The sequence below is a fragment of the Anastrepha ludens genome, chromosome 2 (assembly GCF_028408465.1).
Source record: "Anastrepha ludens isolate Willacy chromosome 2, idAnaLude1.1, whole genome shotgun sequence".
Lineage (NCBI taxonomy): Eukaryota > Metazoa > Arthropoda > Insecta > Diptera > Tephritidae > Anastrepha > Anastrepha ludens.
In genome coordinates, this window is record NC_071498.1 from 43,821,852 (window position 1) to 43,838,084 (window position 16,233).

Below are 16,233 nucleotides of genomic sequence, written 5' to 3' on the forward strand. Positions count from 1 at the left end.
TTGCAACACGATAATGCACCGTCTCACACTGCACTCGTTCTTCGTGACCATTTCGCCAAAAGTTCCACGCATATCGTTCCGCAACCACCGTATTCGCCTGATTTGGCTCCGTGTGACTTCTGGCTATTCCCAAAACTGAAGAGACCACTCCGGGGAACGCGTTTCGAGTCGATTGAGGTCGATTGATAAAAGCTGAATCGAAGAAGGTGCTGATGGCTATACCGGAAATGGACTATTTGGCATGTTTCGGGGATTGGAAAAACCGTTGGCATAGGTGTATTTCATCGAGAGGGGATTATTTTTAAGGGGATGAAATTGATTTACAAGAATAAATAAAGATTTTTCATTTTACAACCGAATCCACCTTATTTTTTGCCCACATGTTAGGAGAACTTCTCAAGCAATATTGATATAATTTTTTTTAGTAACTAAATCCAGGGTCTTCTCCCGAATTTCCGGGATTATAATAGCGGCATCCCAAAAATTCCGTAATCGTGAATATAGAAAAATGTACATCCCTAATAAGTATCTGCACATTTTTTTGAAATTTGGCTTGACAAATGGAGGATCAAAGTTAACTCCGACAAGTCTACCCATGTCACCTTTACGTTAAGAAAAGATAACTGCCCTAGAATATTTTTAAATAATGCTGTAATACCAATGAATACCAAGGTAACATATTTAGGAATGCATTTAGATCGACGCCTTACTTGGAAATCCCATATTAAGGCCAAACAAGAGCAGCTTAAAAATAAAACCAAGCGAATGCACTGGCTGCTTGGTCGTAAATCTCAGCTTAGTTTTGAAAACAAAATAAGACTATATAAAGCTATTTTAAAGCCTGTATGGACCTACGGTATACAGCTTTGGGGAACTGCTAGCAAATCGAATATAGAAATCCTGGAACGCTACCAATCAAAAACTTTGCGTGCTCTTGTTAACGCCCCTTGGTTTGTCACAAATGAAGCAATACACAAGGACTTAGATATCCCATTTGTAAAGAGTGAAATTCCAAACTTTTCTAACAGATATCTCGCACGGCTGTCAAACCATGTAAATACGAATGCTATATGCTTATTAAACTCAAGTAATGAAACAATACGACTGAAGCGTAATCATATCTTAGACTTGCCATTTCTCTAATTTTACTGAATTAAATTATTTATTCAACACTAAATAAAAAACAAAATACATAAGTTCCTATATGAAGATAAGCAACTCATTAGTACAATTGAAATTTAATACATTTAAGATCAAATATTAGAACAAATATCGTAATTTTATAAGTAGTATTGCATTTGTGCAAATACTACCGCCGCTATTAGATTATAAGACCTAATTTGCTGAATATCATTATCTTAAGATAGATTGCAAATAAAATACTTACAAAAAAAAAAAAAAATTTTTTTTCTGTTGCTAATAAAGAAATTAGTATATGCGACTCTGCAGTAAATGGTAGATGTTTATGCGCTTTTGTATGCGTGTGCATATTTTTTTTGTTTTACTTATACATACATAAATGTTTAGTCGCCTAAGTTTGTATGCCCTGGCTTGTTAGCCACTTGCGGTCGAGTAAACTTTGTGATAAACCACATTGTACAGTTCTGCTTGACCCCAGCCGCAGTCAATTATTTTACACAACTTCAACTCGACTATCAATTTTGGTCAGTCAGTTGGACATGAAGTGTACGAGGGAGTACGCAGGTGTATGTATGTATGTGTTGGTGGTCACTATGCCGCCCTTCATTTCGGTAAAGTAGGATTGGGGGGGGAAAAAGTTAACTTTTGAGTTAGTGAAACTCAGTAGCAACCAACTGCCACACATGCGCTCAAACTGACATCACCCCCTCTGCTATTCAACAGCAAAACAACGCAGTGCAGATTTTGAGAAAATTTGTACAGTGATTAAACTTAATGAATTTACTGTAAATGAGAACTATTTGAAGGAGCGGGCATTATGAGCGCTAGTTAAAAGGTTTCGCGGGCTTTTTAAATTAGTTTTTAAAATACCGAACGCCTGCTGAGAGTACTGCTAAAAGTGCTTTGTTTCGTTATTAACTTTGAACGATTTTTTGTCAATGATCCCAGTATTTTGGAAATTGTTGAAAGTTTTTCTGAAAATTGGAAATAAAGACTGGAAATAAATCTTGAGTACAATAAGAACTAACAGGACGTGAAAAAATTTAGATTTTTTTTTTATAATTTAAAGTTTTTTTTAAACGTTGAAAGTTTTGGTATAGAGTGTTTTTGAAGTGAAATTTATTTGGTCCTTTTTAACTTTTTCACAATTTTTTTTCATTTGTTTGGCAAAAATATATTTAAAAAACGTTTTTTTGGTAGAAAGGAAATGATTTTCACTTTAGTTTTCTGAAAACACAAAATTTTTCAAAAGTTTGGGACAATTTTATTTATTTTTTAATATTAGAAAAACTTTCTCACTCATAGTTGTTTCCTATTAGTTTTTTTATTAATAGCTGAGATTGTTCTATGTAATCGCGACAAATTTCATGTAAGTGAAACAGTGAAATGGACTTCGTACCGGTGTATGCTAGCGGTTCGGTAGAACAGTATTTTGCATTGATTGGCTGAACGTCTTTTAACACAACTCGAAGAGTTATGGGATCCCATTAAACAACTTTCATGAAACGAATGATCGATTTTCTTTTTTGATACAAGAAAAAACACCAACACCATCAGCAACAACAAAAAAAAAATTCAAAAGTCAACGCAATTTTTGAATCTCCTTAAATTTGCACTTTATTTTATAGAAATTCAGTGGCCTACGAAACAGAATTTAAAGTTGCTCTAAAGACTCCGAATAAAAATCAAATCAAATTTCTGATTTTTTTTTATTTTCACTAAGTTTTTATGGATTTATATATATAAATCAATAAAAAAACTAAAACCAAATAGTGCACTCTTCTTTTCAAAACTTGTGAACAAACAAGTCCTGTAAAGGAATGGCATTCTAAATGACATACTTAGATCTGAGTAGAAAAAGTGCTACAGCAAAGAGAGATCTACAATTTGTGCAGTGAGTGATTTGATAAATACGGTTAAATTTCTTTTATCTGTTACTCGCGATAGTTATACTGTAACACAAAAGCAATAAAAATTCACTAGTTTGGCGACAAAAGGAGATTTCATGGTGACTAGGTGGTCTAGAAATTTCAAAAAATCGATTTTTTGTTTTTTCGATATTTCGAAAGTATAAATAAAAAATTAAAAAAATAAATAATTGGCGCGTACACTTCCGTTAGGTGTTTGGCCGAGCTCCTCCTCCTATTTGTAGTGTGCGTCTTGATGTTGTTCCACAAATGGAGGGACCTACAGTTTCAAGCCGATTCCGAACGGCAGATATTTTTATGAGGAGCTTTTTCATGGCAGAAATACACTCGGAAGTTTGCCATTGCCTGCCGAGGGGCGACCGCTATTAGAAAAATGTTTTTATTAATTTTGCTTTCACCGAGATTCGAACCAACGACGTCTCTGTGAATTCCGAATGGTAATCACGCACCAACCCATTCGGCTACGGCGGCGAAAGTATAGTCTCTTAAAAATATACTGTGAAACTTTCATGCGGTAATTCCCAAAATTATAGCTTCTACAGCCCATTAACCAGGTAGAGAGCAGTTTGCGCGCCCCTGAAATAACTTTTTTCGGCCTGGTGTTGTCAAAAAAAACTGTTTAGCCGAATCATCAGAAAGTTTAATATATTCTTCATAACATCAACGGCTATCTTCCGTACTACAATCATATTATTATTTCAATTATTTCGTATTTTTTTGGTTAAAAAACTGAAAAAACCCCGATTTTTAGAGTGTGAAATTTAAACCAAGCCCTTTTCTAATTTTTTTTTTTTATTCTAGTACGGGACATAGCTACAGTCATACTGTTTAATATTTTTCTGGTTTTTGTGTTTCAGATAAATAGAAAAGCCCAATTGGGCAATACCGTCCAGGTCCAATTTTTCAGGAGGGTCAACTTCAGCGTCACATTTAAAATTATCAAAATTTTGTTTCGTTTTTGTTTGTAAAAGAAGTTATATAAAAGCCTAACAAATTTAAGTATCCTTTTATTTTTTTATTATAAAAAAAATGCCTAAAAATACCCTAAATTTTCGAGCTCTAGACCACCGGGACCCCTTAAGTATGTAAGAAAATTCATTGGCATTTCCTTAAAATTGAGAGACTTTACTGAAATTCTGCCACTGTTATTGCTGCATCCTTTCAAACTGCATTCATGCTTTTGCGCTGTTTCTTCACTTTCTTATTAAAAACTGTTCAACTAGAAATGGTTAGCTGTCGTACGTGCGTTTAGTCGTTTAACTAAATTTACATCTTAGTACGAGTAACCACTTCAGTATCCACAACTTCAACTTTTCTCTTCTGGTGGCATTTAGTTAAGCGGAAAGTTGAAAAAGTTGAATGTTGGAACGATGGCTGCAACGTGCGGAAATTAACTACAATAATTGATTACCATTTGAACATGAGCAGACACTCCCAAGAATAAATTAAGCGTACAGAGTGAAAGAAGCGTAAATAAAACAAAGGAGCTGAAGGTAAAAGAAATATAAGTATTAAGTGAACGAAGGAGGAGAAGTAAATGACCGAACAAGATAGAGAGTTGATTTGTGGAATGCAGAAAACAAAAGAAAAACTATTCTCCTTAAAGACATTCCACATATAAGTACATAGCAGCATCCCACAACCCACCACCTACCAGACTGATAACACACCAAACTGGCAAGCAATCGCTTTTTTCTCCCTAGTTATTCAAACCCCAGATACGCAATGCTTTCCAACCGAAGAGTGGCTTAATTAAGGACACAGCTGTATCGACGAGCAAATTTTATCGACTGACTGGTCGTTGTGATGCGCGCCAAAAGTGCCAAGAGGCGCTATAAGACATACCACTACATACCACTATATGCCACTACATACCACTATATGCCACGACATGCGTTCATTCAATTATATTTATTTATTATACCTTAATCTCTACATGTGTATACTCTTATGCACACACCAAATACTTATGTACATATGTACATATTAACAGCCAAGGTAACACCAGCTACATTTATTCGTATTGGGCAAAAAAAAAGAACATCACTTGCCCGGCCTCCGCGTAAATCTGTTAATAAATAAAAGTTAATCCGTAAGTTTGTACTGGATTATATTGCATAGAAATTGACATTATTTACAATTTCCGACTTCCGTCCAACTTAATTTAATATCAATGGAAAGTTTTTGGCACACATTGTAAGCGCCAAAAGCTAAAAGCCAGAGAAGTAGCTTCTTTCAGCAGGAAGGACATTCATCGTGTACGAGCAATGCATCAAGCCAGATGAGAGGGGGGGAGGAGATAGAAAGGAGTACACAGTGTGCAAAGCACCATGACTGCTTAAGGATATACACGGCGTATACGCAATGTATCATTCGTACGAAAGGGATTAGGCGTTGAGTGTGCCTGAGCGCAGCAGGGAAAACAAAGAATATGTGAATATCTATGCTTAGGTATGGGCGCGGAAGAGTAGAGTCTCACTGGTGTCGTAGAAAGCCACGCTGAGCTTCGCTACAATCACACGCATACAAGCAAATACGTGTACAACTAGTTAGATCAGCCTACAACAATGCTCGAAATAATAGCAGTGGACAAACGAAAAGTAAAAATTCATTTACTTGATTTTAAAATGCAATTTCTATTTAAAATTTTAAATGTGAAAATATGGAACCGAACATTACTTTTTTTACGAAATGGAAGCTGTGTTAGGCGCTTTTGAATTTTTTCAAAGGGGTACATTTATGTGCTCGTTAAGGAATATCTGTTTGTTAGCAGTAACAGGGGCTGTAACTGTAGCTTATTTATTGGACTAATAGAACGAACAGCACGAACAGAATCGTAGAGTATATCCGGAGAAGTTGTATTTGTAAGCCGGTTTGCGGAGGATGCGAATGCGCACGTGCGTGGTGAAGTCAAATAAGAAAACAGCGCATGTTTCAACATATACAGGGTGGCTGATGAAAGCCGCTACCAAAAAAAAATTGAATAACTTTTTTTCTTTTTAAGTTATCTGTTCCATTTTTGTTTTAATTTGCAGATTGATCTTTAAAATTTATTAAAATGGATAACTGGGACACGCAAACAAGAATTTGGATAGTCCGCCGCTATCACGCACTGGAGTCCGTAGTTTTGGTACAGAGAGAGTACAGGCGGATGTTTGGCGGCGATCCCCTGAGCAGATGGACCATAATGAGACTGGTGAATAATTTTGCTGAGCAAGGAACAGTCGCAAGAAGGCCTTATCATCGAAACCCACCAGTTCGGACGGAGGAAACGATCGCTGCTGTAGCTGCAGCTATACAAAGCAATCCAAGGGTTTCAACAAGAAGCTTATCTGCTCAACTTGGTGTCAGCCGACAGTCTTTGCAAACAATAATGCACAAAGATTTAGACTTATTTCCCTACAAAATTCAAATGGTTAACAAACTGAATGCAGCAGACTTGCCGATTCGCTTGGAATTTTGCCAGAAGATCCTGCAAATGGTGGAAGAAGACCAAAACATGTTAAACTGCCTTTTCATGTCTGATGAGGCCCATTTCGATTTAAACGGCAATGTGAACAAACAAAATTGTCGAATATGGAGTACTTCTAACCCACAGATACTCCACGAGACGGAATTGCATCCTCTTCGCGTGACAGTGTGGTGTGCGGTTTCTTCACGCTGTATTGTCGGCCCTTATTTTTTTAAAGAAAATGGTCACACCGTTACGGTTACTGGAGACCATTATTTGAAAATGCTGAAAGAATTTTTCTATCCAGAACTACGCCGAAAGAGAAGTCCTTTCAACTCTGTGTGGTTTCAACAAGATGGGGCAACGTCTCACATAGCCCAGACTGTTATGACAGAGTTGCGACGAAAATTTCCCAATAAACTGATTTCAAGAAACTCCGAATTTCGTTGGCCCCCCAGGTCGCCTGACCTTACTGCACCTGACTTTTTCTTGTGGGGTTTATGTAAACAAGAAGTTTATAAAACAAAGCCAACAAATTTGGATGAACTAAAACAATCCATTCGGGCAACAATTGCGGCTATTCCTGTCGCAACTCTCAAAGCAGCAATGAACAACTTTTTACTAAGATGCCGCACTTGTGTCAACGAGCATTTAAATTCAATTATTTTTAAAACTAGTTAAGCTACATTTAATAAAATTTAATGACCTTCAACTTGAAAAAAAAAAATAAATGAATTCCATACACTAAAAAAAAAGTTATTTGAGTTTCTTAATGTAGCAAAATTCATCAGCCACCCTGTACATACATTTACCTGTATATGGCTGTGACTGGGCTTATTAATAAAACTTAGTTATTTGGAGGAAATTGAGTAAACAAACTGATTTGGTTTAGGTTTTCATATATTTTTATATACATATATGTAAGGGGTTTTCCATTAAGAGGTGTTATTTTGATATTCAAAGAAAAATGATATTTTTTAATATAAATGATCGCCTGTTTATTTCATTATAAAGAGGAAGGTATGCCATTAATAGTGAAAAATAACATCAAGCAAATGACCACCACGACCACGCTTACAGGACAATATCCTTTTCATGAAATTTTCCATAACCGAATGGCAAATTGGTTGCCCTATGTCCTCGATAGCCTCACGAATCCAATCTTTGAAACCTTGAATCAACACTGGGCTGTTGACGTAGACCTTCTCTTTCACGTGGCCCCAAAGAAAAAAGTCTCAAGGTGTTAAATCACAAGATCTCGGTGGCCAATTGTGATCACTTCTTCGAGAGATAACATGGTCCTGAAACTTTTCCCGTAAAAGATTAATGGTTTCGTTGCTTGTGTGGCATAAAACGTGGTTAATCATCTCTCGATAGCGATAGATAATACCTATTATAGGAAAACTCTTTATATGGGAATATACTCCATGATCAGAAAGTACCGGGAGTGTTTCATTTAAACGAACCGCGCACGTGAGAACCGGTCCATATTTTTTTCTCATGTTGGTAGGACTGTAAGACACACATCTGCCACTTTTTAGCGCCATCGGATCATTAGTGTCTGCCTGGCCGGCCGGAAATGTAACAAGCAATTCTTTGATTTTGCATGATGATTTTGGCGTCGCACCGAGCCCAAATTGTGCTGGATTAATTCACCAAACACCAAGTAAATATCTACCATCGTGCAAGCAACGAGTTCACCTCATATGTTCCCTGATATTTTTGTTTCCCAAGTTAAAGTTACCACTTCGTGCCAGGAGATTTCAGTCGATAGAGAAGATCAATGAAAATACGACGAAGAAGCTGAAGGCCACCCCTTCGGCCTACCAGGTGTGCATGGAGCACTGGGTTAAACGTTGGCACATGAGTATTGCTTCAGACGGGTTATATTTTAAAGGAGATAAAATAAATTTGTCTAAAATTTAACTCTGTTTTGTTTATTTAAACATTCCCAGTACTTTCAGATCATAGGGTATTTAAGAAGTACACAAGAGCGGTTATATCTATAGGGACAAAAATTTCGATGTTGGGAAGAATTAAAAAAAAATCACGAAAACAAGAAACATTTCCTTTTTATATATTCATGAGACTAAATGTTTTTATTTATTTCGTTGCAATTATATTTAATTTTTTAAATTAATATTATTAAAAAATATTTTTCTTTTGTTTGTTCTATTATTATTTTTATTTTATATTTTTTAGAACATTGGGAGATATGCATATTTTTTTTAAATACTTTTTTTTTATTAATTTTTAAGAGAATTGCAAATTTTCAAATTCAAAATTTCAATGTTGGTATGTATTCACCCTCATCAGTCCAACTCCGGCTACGCAGTCCACAGTATTTTTGCGTAGAACTCCTTTCCGTGTTAAAACCATTGAACCCAAAATTAAAACGTCATATGCGTGTATGTAGTAAGGAGGCACAATAACGACCATCCCCATCATTAACACTAAATTCAAATACTTAATTTTTGTTTATATTTTTGTTTTCATTTGCAGGCATCCGGCAACACCATACTGTTGTCATTCCAATCTTCTTCTTATTCGCGTTTAAAATTGGGAGTTGATTATATGGACAAATGCATTTGCATTTAATTTTAATAAAAATAATTCGAATATAAGGATAAAAATAAGTAAAAACACGCGTGTGAGTGTGTATTTGGTGAATGTTAGTGAAGTGTTAAAAAATATATAGTGTAATGTGGCAAATTATAGTAAAGTTCCCGAGGGCATTTTGAAGGCACATAATTTCGAAATAATTATTTCCCGAATAATTTGAAGCTATAAGGAGTGTTCCTTAACACCTCACTAGCATCTCCACCAAGTTTCATTAATAAAGACATTATAGTTTGCCAAAAATTTCCCAATAGACATTATTATAAATTCCAGCCCTTCTTTTATAAAATTTAAGTTTTTGAGTGCTTTCTAGGAACAGGCAGTGATGTAGATACAATGTTTTTGAACAGCATGCAAGCCACAATTCCAGCTCAATTACTGAAAAAATGTAGATACTGAAATATTTTTCTACGTGTTTTTGAACGATGAGCATTTTTTGATTCATTTTAACAAAGCTAATGCAAGATAAACAATAATATAATCCTTTTTTATTTGTATTTCATTTCTTCAATCACAGCTCCACCTATACAAGTATATCTCTGTTAATATTTCGCACTCAATTGTATACACACACACGCTTGTGCGTATGTATGTATGTATGTGTTGACTCGCAATTTTCGCTCCCGCGGTGTATAAAAGCAATGATAGAACAAACAATCTTACATGCGCCGTGCGCACTTAGCGGAGTCAGCTTTTTCTCGTGCTTGCGCGTATGTGATATCCTCATACATCCTTATATTTATCTTCCCAGACACACATACACACTCACTTGCTCACATGGATTGCTAGTTGTTTTTCAGTTTGCCGAAAGTGATGACTGCGCGCAAGTTTCCACTGACTCTTTGTGTATCTAAGGTGTTGTTGGTATAAGCAGGTCACCCAACACAACCACTCACATCGCAAGCAAAATAGCGTTGCTACTCAGTATGATTGCGAAAAGTTGCGCCTCCTTCTACACATTCGCTGATTTTTGTGCAAATAAAGTTGCCTGCAAATTTTCGGTGGGAAAACAAATCTATTTAACTATCAATTTCGGTATCAACTATTTTGGTTGATATTTACCGCTAAGCTGGCTGCAAGAAGGCGCAGATAAGTTAATAAGCAGCCTAAACATATTGGGTGCTCAAATGCGTACTAAAGCCGCATTTACAAAAGGAAAGATATTTAAATATAAGAAAAATAGTTTTGAAGTACAGGCACTCATCTACAAAGCGCGGTACATATGCATAGGCGTGATGTACCATATTTTGGTTAAAAATATTTGGTTAAAAGTATTGGATGTTTTTTAGCAGTAAGACAACTATCGATATCGACAACTACTGCTGAGAATGGCAAACTGTGTTGAATTTTCTGTTCAGTACTGTTTGGCAAGTCATCATGAATCGTTTAACACCTGAGCAATGCTTCCAAGTTGTGCAAATTTACTTTACAAAAAAAATTAGATATGCTCGCGCGTTCATAGAGCACTGGCGACATCATCGGCCCTTATTTCTTACGAAATGAGGAAGGAGCTGAGGTTCGGGTGAATGGCGAGCACTACCAAGCCATTCTGATTGAATGTTTGTTTCCCAATATTATTACTTTTTTTATTTATTAACTTTTGTGTAATAATTAATTATTTAACAAGTAATCTCTTAGTACCGTTAGCAGGAAAGGCCTTCGACTACACATCGACGCCAATTGGTGCCAACAAGACTTGCCATTCACCGTACTTGAGAATCGATTTATTGCAATATTCAAGCCACCATTGAGTGGACATATGCCCGATATCCAAAAAATAAATACCATGAAATTATCTACCAGATTATAATAAATTCATTCTAATCATATTTCTGTTTTGTGTAATCATCCTAGGATCTCAAGCTCCTTAATTTAAGAAACACGCGATATATGTAATGGTTAACAACCACATATTTTGTACACTTAATGTACACTTCATTGGAAATAAAAATTCTAACCTTCAGCGTACTTAATGCGGATATGTTTAATCTTTCGCGACTAATTCTAACACCCAATATTTGGGTCTAATTTGATGTGTCACCATATTGGCACCTTTAATTTTCTTCCGTTGATTGTGCTGTAATATACATATACATACAAGTATATAAAAATAATTGGTACCTACAGCTTTTGTTAGGCGTTTTCGGCCGAGTTTCGCCTCTCATTTGTGGTAGGGAAATTAAGGTCGCAATCGAAATTTAAGCTCTCGCAGTCAACTACTATTACCCTTCCAGTTTGAAGGGTAGCCGCTATCAGAAAAAATGCTGCTATTTATATATCATTAGATAATTCATGTGAACAGTGTGCCTTGAACACTGGACCCCACATGCGGTAGACACGCGTGAAGCCACCCGTCTAAGCCAGCTGCGGTGTACCATTTTCGTAAATTGAAATTGCACAACAACTACTACAATTACAATAAGCTAATTTATTTCTCTTGATTTCATCTTTCTAAATGAACTCAAAAGTAAATGTTTGCTAATGTAGTACGAATTTATTTACGCGACACGCACTAAGTAGTGATGTTGGCAAAGACAAAAAAAATCAAAAACGAAGCAAAATAACAAAAACGAAACTAAGGCCACAAATTTTAATAAATAAATTAATTTAATGTCAGTTGACTTATTATTTCAGCTACACTGCTGAATTTTCAATAGGGAAAGGCAATTATTTGAAGACACTTTCTAGGAAATTTTGTCTTGTTTTTTTAAAGTTTGAGACACTGTTAGGAAATTAAATATATTTTTATAAAAAATTATTGAAATCAACAAATATTTTAACCAAAGAAGAAAGCTATATCCCATGCCGCATTGCATTTTTGGGAAAAGAGCATAAATACTGGAGCAACAGTGTACCAAAAAGATTTTTTAAAAACCGTCCTCACTCTCTAATAGGGAACTCTAGGTCCTTCAACAAGATTTCTCCCAGCCAAAAATAGCTTAACAGCTCAAGAGTGACTGCGGCATATGTCAACTTTTATTTATGCCGCTGATTGACTATCGAGCAGCGAAGACTTAAGTTCCCTCGACTACAAATTTTGATTCGAGTTGCACGGGATTTGCAGGGCATAAGTTGACCACTGAAATTTGGAGAATTTCAAGTAAGCGCTCATTGCAACAGCGACATCTGTTTTAATATATGAAAGCCAGACGTGCCACTATAGTGCAATAAACGACCGAGAATCTTTAACAAAACAAAAAGCGAAAATTTTTTTTATTTTTTTAGTTTTCCAGAAACATTATTTATTAGTAAAAAATCGAATTTCCAATCTGATATCTGAGCTTGAAAGCTCGCTATTTAAATTTTTTTACACTAACATTAAGTTATATGGGAGCTTATGGCACGACCAAGTCAGGGTAGAATCAGAAGTTGTGGCTACCACAAAACAAAATGTTTCCAATACCGAAAAACTCATATGCCAAAAGCCTCCACCACAGCCTCCAAAAGTTTCTGACACTAGTGTGGTGCTTGTTCTTAGTTTTTATGATAATTTTAATGTTATGCAAGGTGGCGCAAATTTAATCACCCTATTGGAATTTTTGCAGATGGCGTCGTACGTCAATCATATTTGACTAGGCAGCTGCAAGCAGTGGAACACGTAAAGGTCAAAATAAAGATTCCCATCACTCAAAATATCTTTTTTTTTTGTTAACTCAAAATTATAATTCTTTCTGTTTAGTAAAAAAGTTATACAAAAATAAAATTGGATGATTATTTTTGCGCCACTTTGTATATACAAACAACCTGCAGCCCTACCCAAGGCCCTTATAACTGTCGCACTATTTTGAAGAAAATTATTCAACTGAAAAATATTTGTGATTTATGAAGGCAAACAAGTTATAATTTGCATGGCATTACAACAAATGAGATTGTCAAGTCGCAAAGGAATCTAGGAGTTAACCATAGACTTGTAAAACGTACAGGGGTTCGTTATGAGGCAGCAGAAAGTGTTGAAATATCCCATAAATATGGTCGAAAATGCAGCGCAGCACTTGAAGGTTTCACCAAGACTGACCGTTCCCGAATAAGAAGGAATTGCGTAGTTGTGGGCAAAGACAAATGGCCTCGACACTAAAAGAGAGCTTAAGACCTTTCGAAATATTAATAAATAAATTAAAGACGAAAGCTTATAAGAAGAAGAAAATTCATAGTCCTACGGAGCATCAGAAACAATCCAGAGGGATAAAGGCACTTACTTTGGTGCTGCAAGAACAGGCAAGACAGAAATGCGTATTTTCTGATGAGAAGTTGTACCTGCTGCAAAAAATGCATAAAACGCAGTACAATACAGTGTACGAGTATGCAAGAAGTAAAGCAGGTATTCCAGCAAACAAGGAGACTATTAAAAGTTATCAAACCCCCTCATGCAATATAGTTTGGGGAGCCATATCCACTAAATGCAAACTACTCATACTTTTTATCCACAAAGGAGTTAAAATCAAGGCTCGGTATTGTTGGGAAGAATTTCTGTTCAATTATTTTTGGTCTCATAAGTTCTTTTTGGTGAAGAGCCATATTGCTTCCAGCAAAGCTCTGCTACGGATCACAAGGCAAAAACTGTGCAGAAGTCACGGGTGATGTCTTAGCTATTATCTTTTTAGACAGTTGGTTTAAACAGCTGACGCACGATCCGTGTTTTGTTTCACTGTCAAACATCTTCAGTTTCGTCTATAATTTAACGATTCGTCTTACAAACGAACAACGCTTGCAAATCATTGAATTTTATTATAAAAATGCGTGTTCTGTTATAAAAGTTTATCGCGCCCTTCTTGAGGAAAATCATCTTCAGTGATGAGGCACATTTTCAGCTCAGTGGATTCGTCAATAAGCAGAATTGCCGCATTTGGGTGAATGATAATCCAAGAGTGATTGCCGAAAAACCAAAGCACCCACAAAGAGTGACTGTTTGGTGCGGTTTATTGGCCGGCGGCATCATTGTGCCGTATTTTTTCCAAAATGGGGCCGGCCAGGCAGTTACCGTGAAATGATATCCAACTTTTTTTTGGAAAAAATGCAAGAGACATGCGGGGTTTCAGCAAGTCGGTGACACATGCCACACAGCACGCGTAAAAATGGACTTGTTGAGAGGCGAGTTCGGTGAACATTTTATTTCACGTTCGGGACCTGTCAATATTTTTTGTGGGGCTATGTTAAAGCTCATGTCTATTCAGACAAGCCTGCTTCAAATAACGCATTGGAAGACAACATTAGAGCATTTATATGTGAGATACCGGCCGAAACATTGAAAAGAGTATGCCAAAATTGGACTAAGCGGATGGACCATTTGAAGGGCAGTCGCGGTCAACATTTGCATGAAATAACCTTCAAACATTAAATTATATGGGCTGTACTATCGATCTAAATAAAAATTGTATGCATTTTTCTGAATTTTTCCTATAGTCTTAAAAAATCACCCTGTATTACAATGCCAATATTTCATATTTTATTCCAAAGGATGGATCGCCTTGATCTTCTCCGCACCTAAGCCCATTATTAACCCCCTTCTGTACCAATATGAGAATATATGCTGGTGAAATTCAAAAATCTTAAAACCCTGAAATGGTAACAATTTAAGCGTCTATTCAAGAAAATTGTTGATAAAACAAGACGAATTCATCCATGCCGCCTGCTCTGGGCTTCAAGAGCCTTTGAAGCTAGTAAGCAAAGAAAAAAGTGAAAGATTTGAACTCAATTATAAATAATATTGGAGAATACTCTAAAACTCAAATAAATAAAGTTTCATATCTAAATTTCTTTGAGGTTTTTCTTTACCTCGAAAGATAAGGTGTGACAGTTAAAGGACCCACGCTGTGTATAATTCTATAATATATTGTATTTTTGTAATTTAATAAATTGTAATTTAAAAAACTTACCACATGTGCCTGAGCGCACTCGTCGATGTAGTGAGTTGTGATTATCACAGTTGTATTCCCAGTTTTTGTTATGTCAACCAGATGATCCCAGATACTGCAAACCACAAGCAAGCCAAAAAGCAAGAAGATATATGAAAAAGAAATATATACCAAAATGCAAGCATACACATGTGTACAATAATACACGCCGCACGCTATTAATTTACCTCTGGCGCAACACGGGATCTACGCCCACGGTTGGCTCGTCAAGTATCAGCAACTCCGGTTCGTGCAACAAGACCACTGCCAAGCTCATGCGGCGCTGCTGTCCACCACTTAGATTTTTTACCTGTCGCGAACCATTTGGCAGATTCAGAAATTTGAGCAAAAACTCAGTGCGGTCATCGATTTCGTTACGGGGCATGTCCGCAATTATGCCGAAGTAGATTAGTGTTTCGCGCAAAGTGAACTCGCCATAGAGTGCGACTTCCTGCGTAAGGGAGAAAAACAAAATAAGCAAAAAAATCGGTTAACATTTTTCGAGGAAAACGAATGGCGGAATTTAAAATGTCAGCTTAAATTCAATCAATAATGGAATGCGAAAAGTGGGAGTATTGAAAATGAAAATTTAATTTGAAATAAAAACTAGCAAAAAAAAGTGTAATGAAATGAAGCATGCGTTTGAATAATACGGCGGAGAAAACGAGGCAAAAACAAAGTCAATTGCTGAGGGCAGCAAAACGGATATCAGCCGCTTTACGCGAAATAAATTAATGAATATTTAAAATAAAGCCTGCGACGTTCAATTCCGTAGTGCCCAAGGAGGTGGGTATTTGTGTGTATACTTGTAGACAAGGGCAAGGTGAAATAAAAATAAATCCATTATTCTTCCAACAGGTGACTTTGGTAAACTATGTAAGTATATGTATTTATACAAGTGTATATGTATATATATTCTTGCATTTTTGGGTATTTTGCCGAGCTCCTCCCCCTGTTTGTAGTGTGCGACTAGATGTTGGTTCACAAATGGTGGGGCCTACATATTTATGGCGCCTCGGAACGGCAAACACACTTGGTATCTGGAAACAAGTTCTGCATGCCAATGCAACAACAACAAAGTGATTACGATAGAGATCTGTTCAAATTTATAATCTGTTCAGTTCGTTTTGTTTTTTTTTTCGCCATTAGTTTAGCAGCACAGCCTTTTATATTTGGTAGCTCTGACTAACGAGTGTAGGCATAA

At 36.2% G+C, this 16,233-nt stretch overlaps 1 protein-coding gene across 3 annotated transcripts in view; it reads right to left on the reverse strand.

Moving 5' to 3' along the window:
* LOC128869817 (ABC transporter G family member 20) overlaps window positions 1-16,233 on the reverse strand; it is a 275,425-nt gene that overhangs the window by 13,407 nt on the left and 245,785 nt on the right. For all 3 annotated transcript variants that reach the window (XM_054112429.1, XM_054112424.1, XM_054112421.1), the window contains exons 6-7: window positions 15,218-15,480; window positions 15,012-15,105 (exon numbers count right to left, since the gene is read on the reverse strand). In XM_054112429.1, coding sequence (XP_053968404.1) covers window positions 15,012-15,105; window positions 15,218-15,480 — 357 coding nt within the window. The remainder of the gene's footprint in view (window positions 1-15,011; window positions 15,106-15,217; window positions 15,481-16,233) is intronic.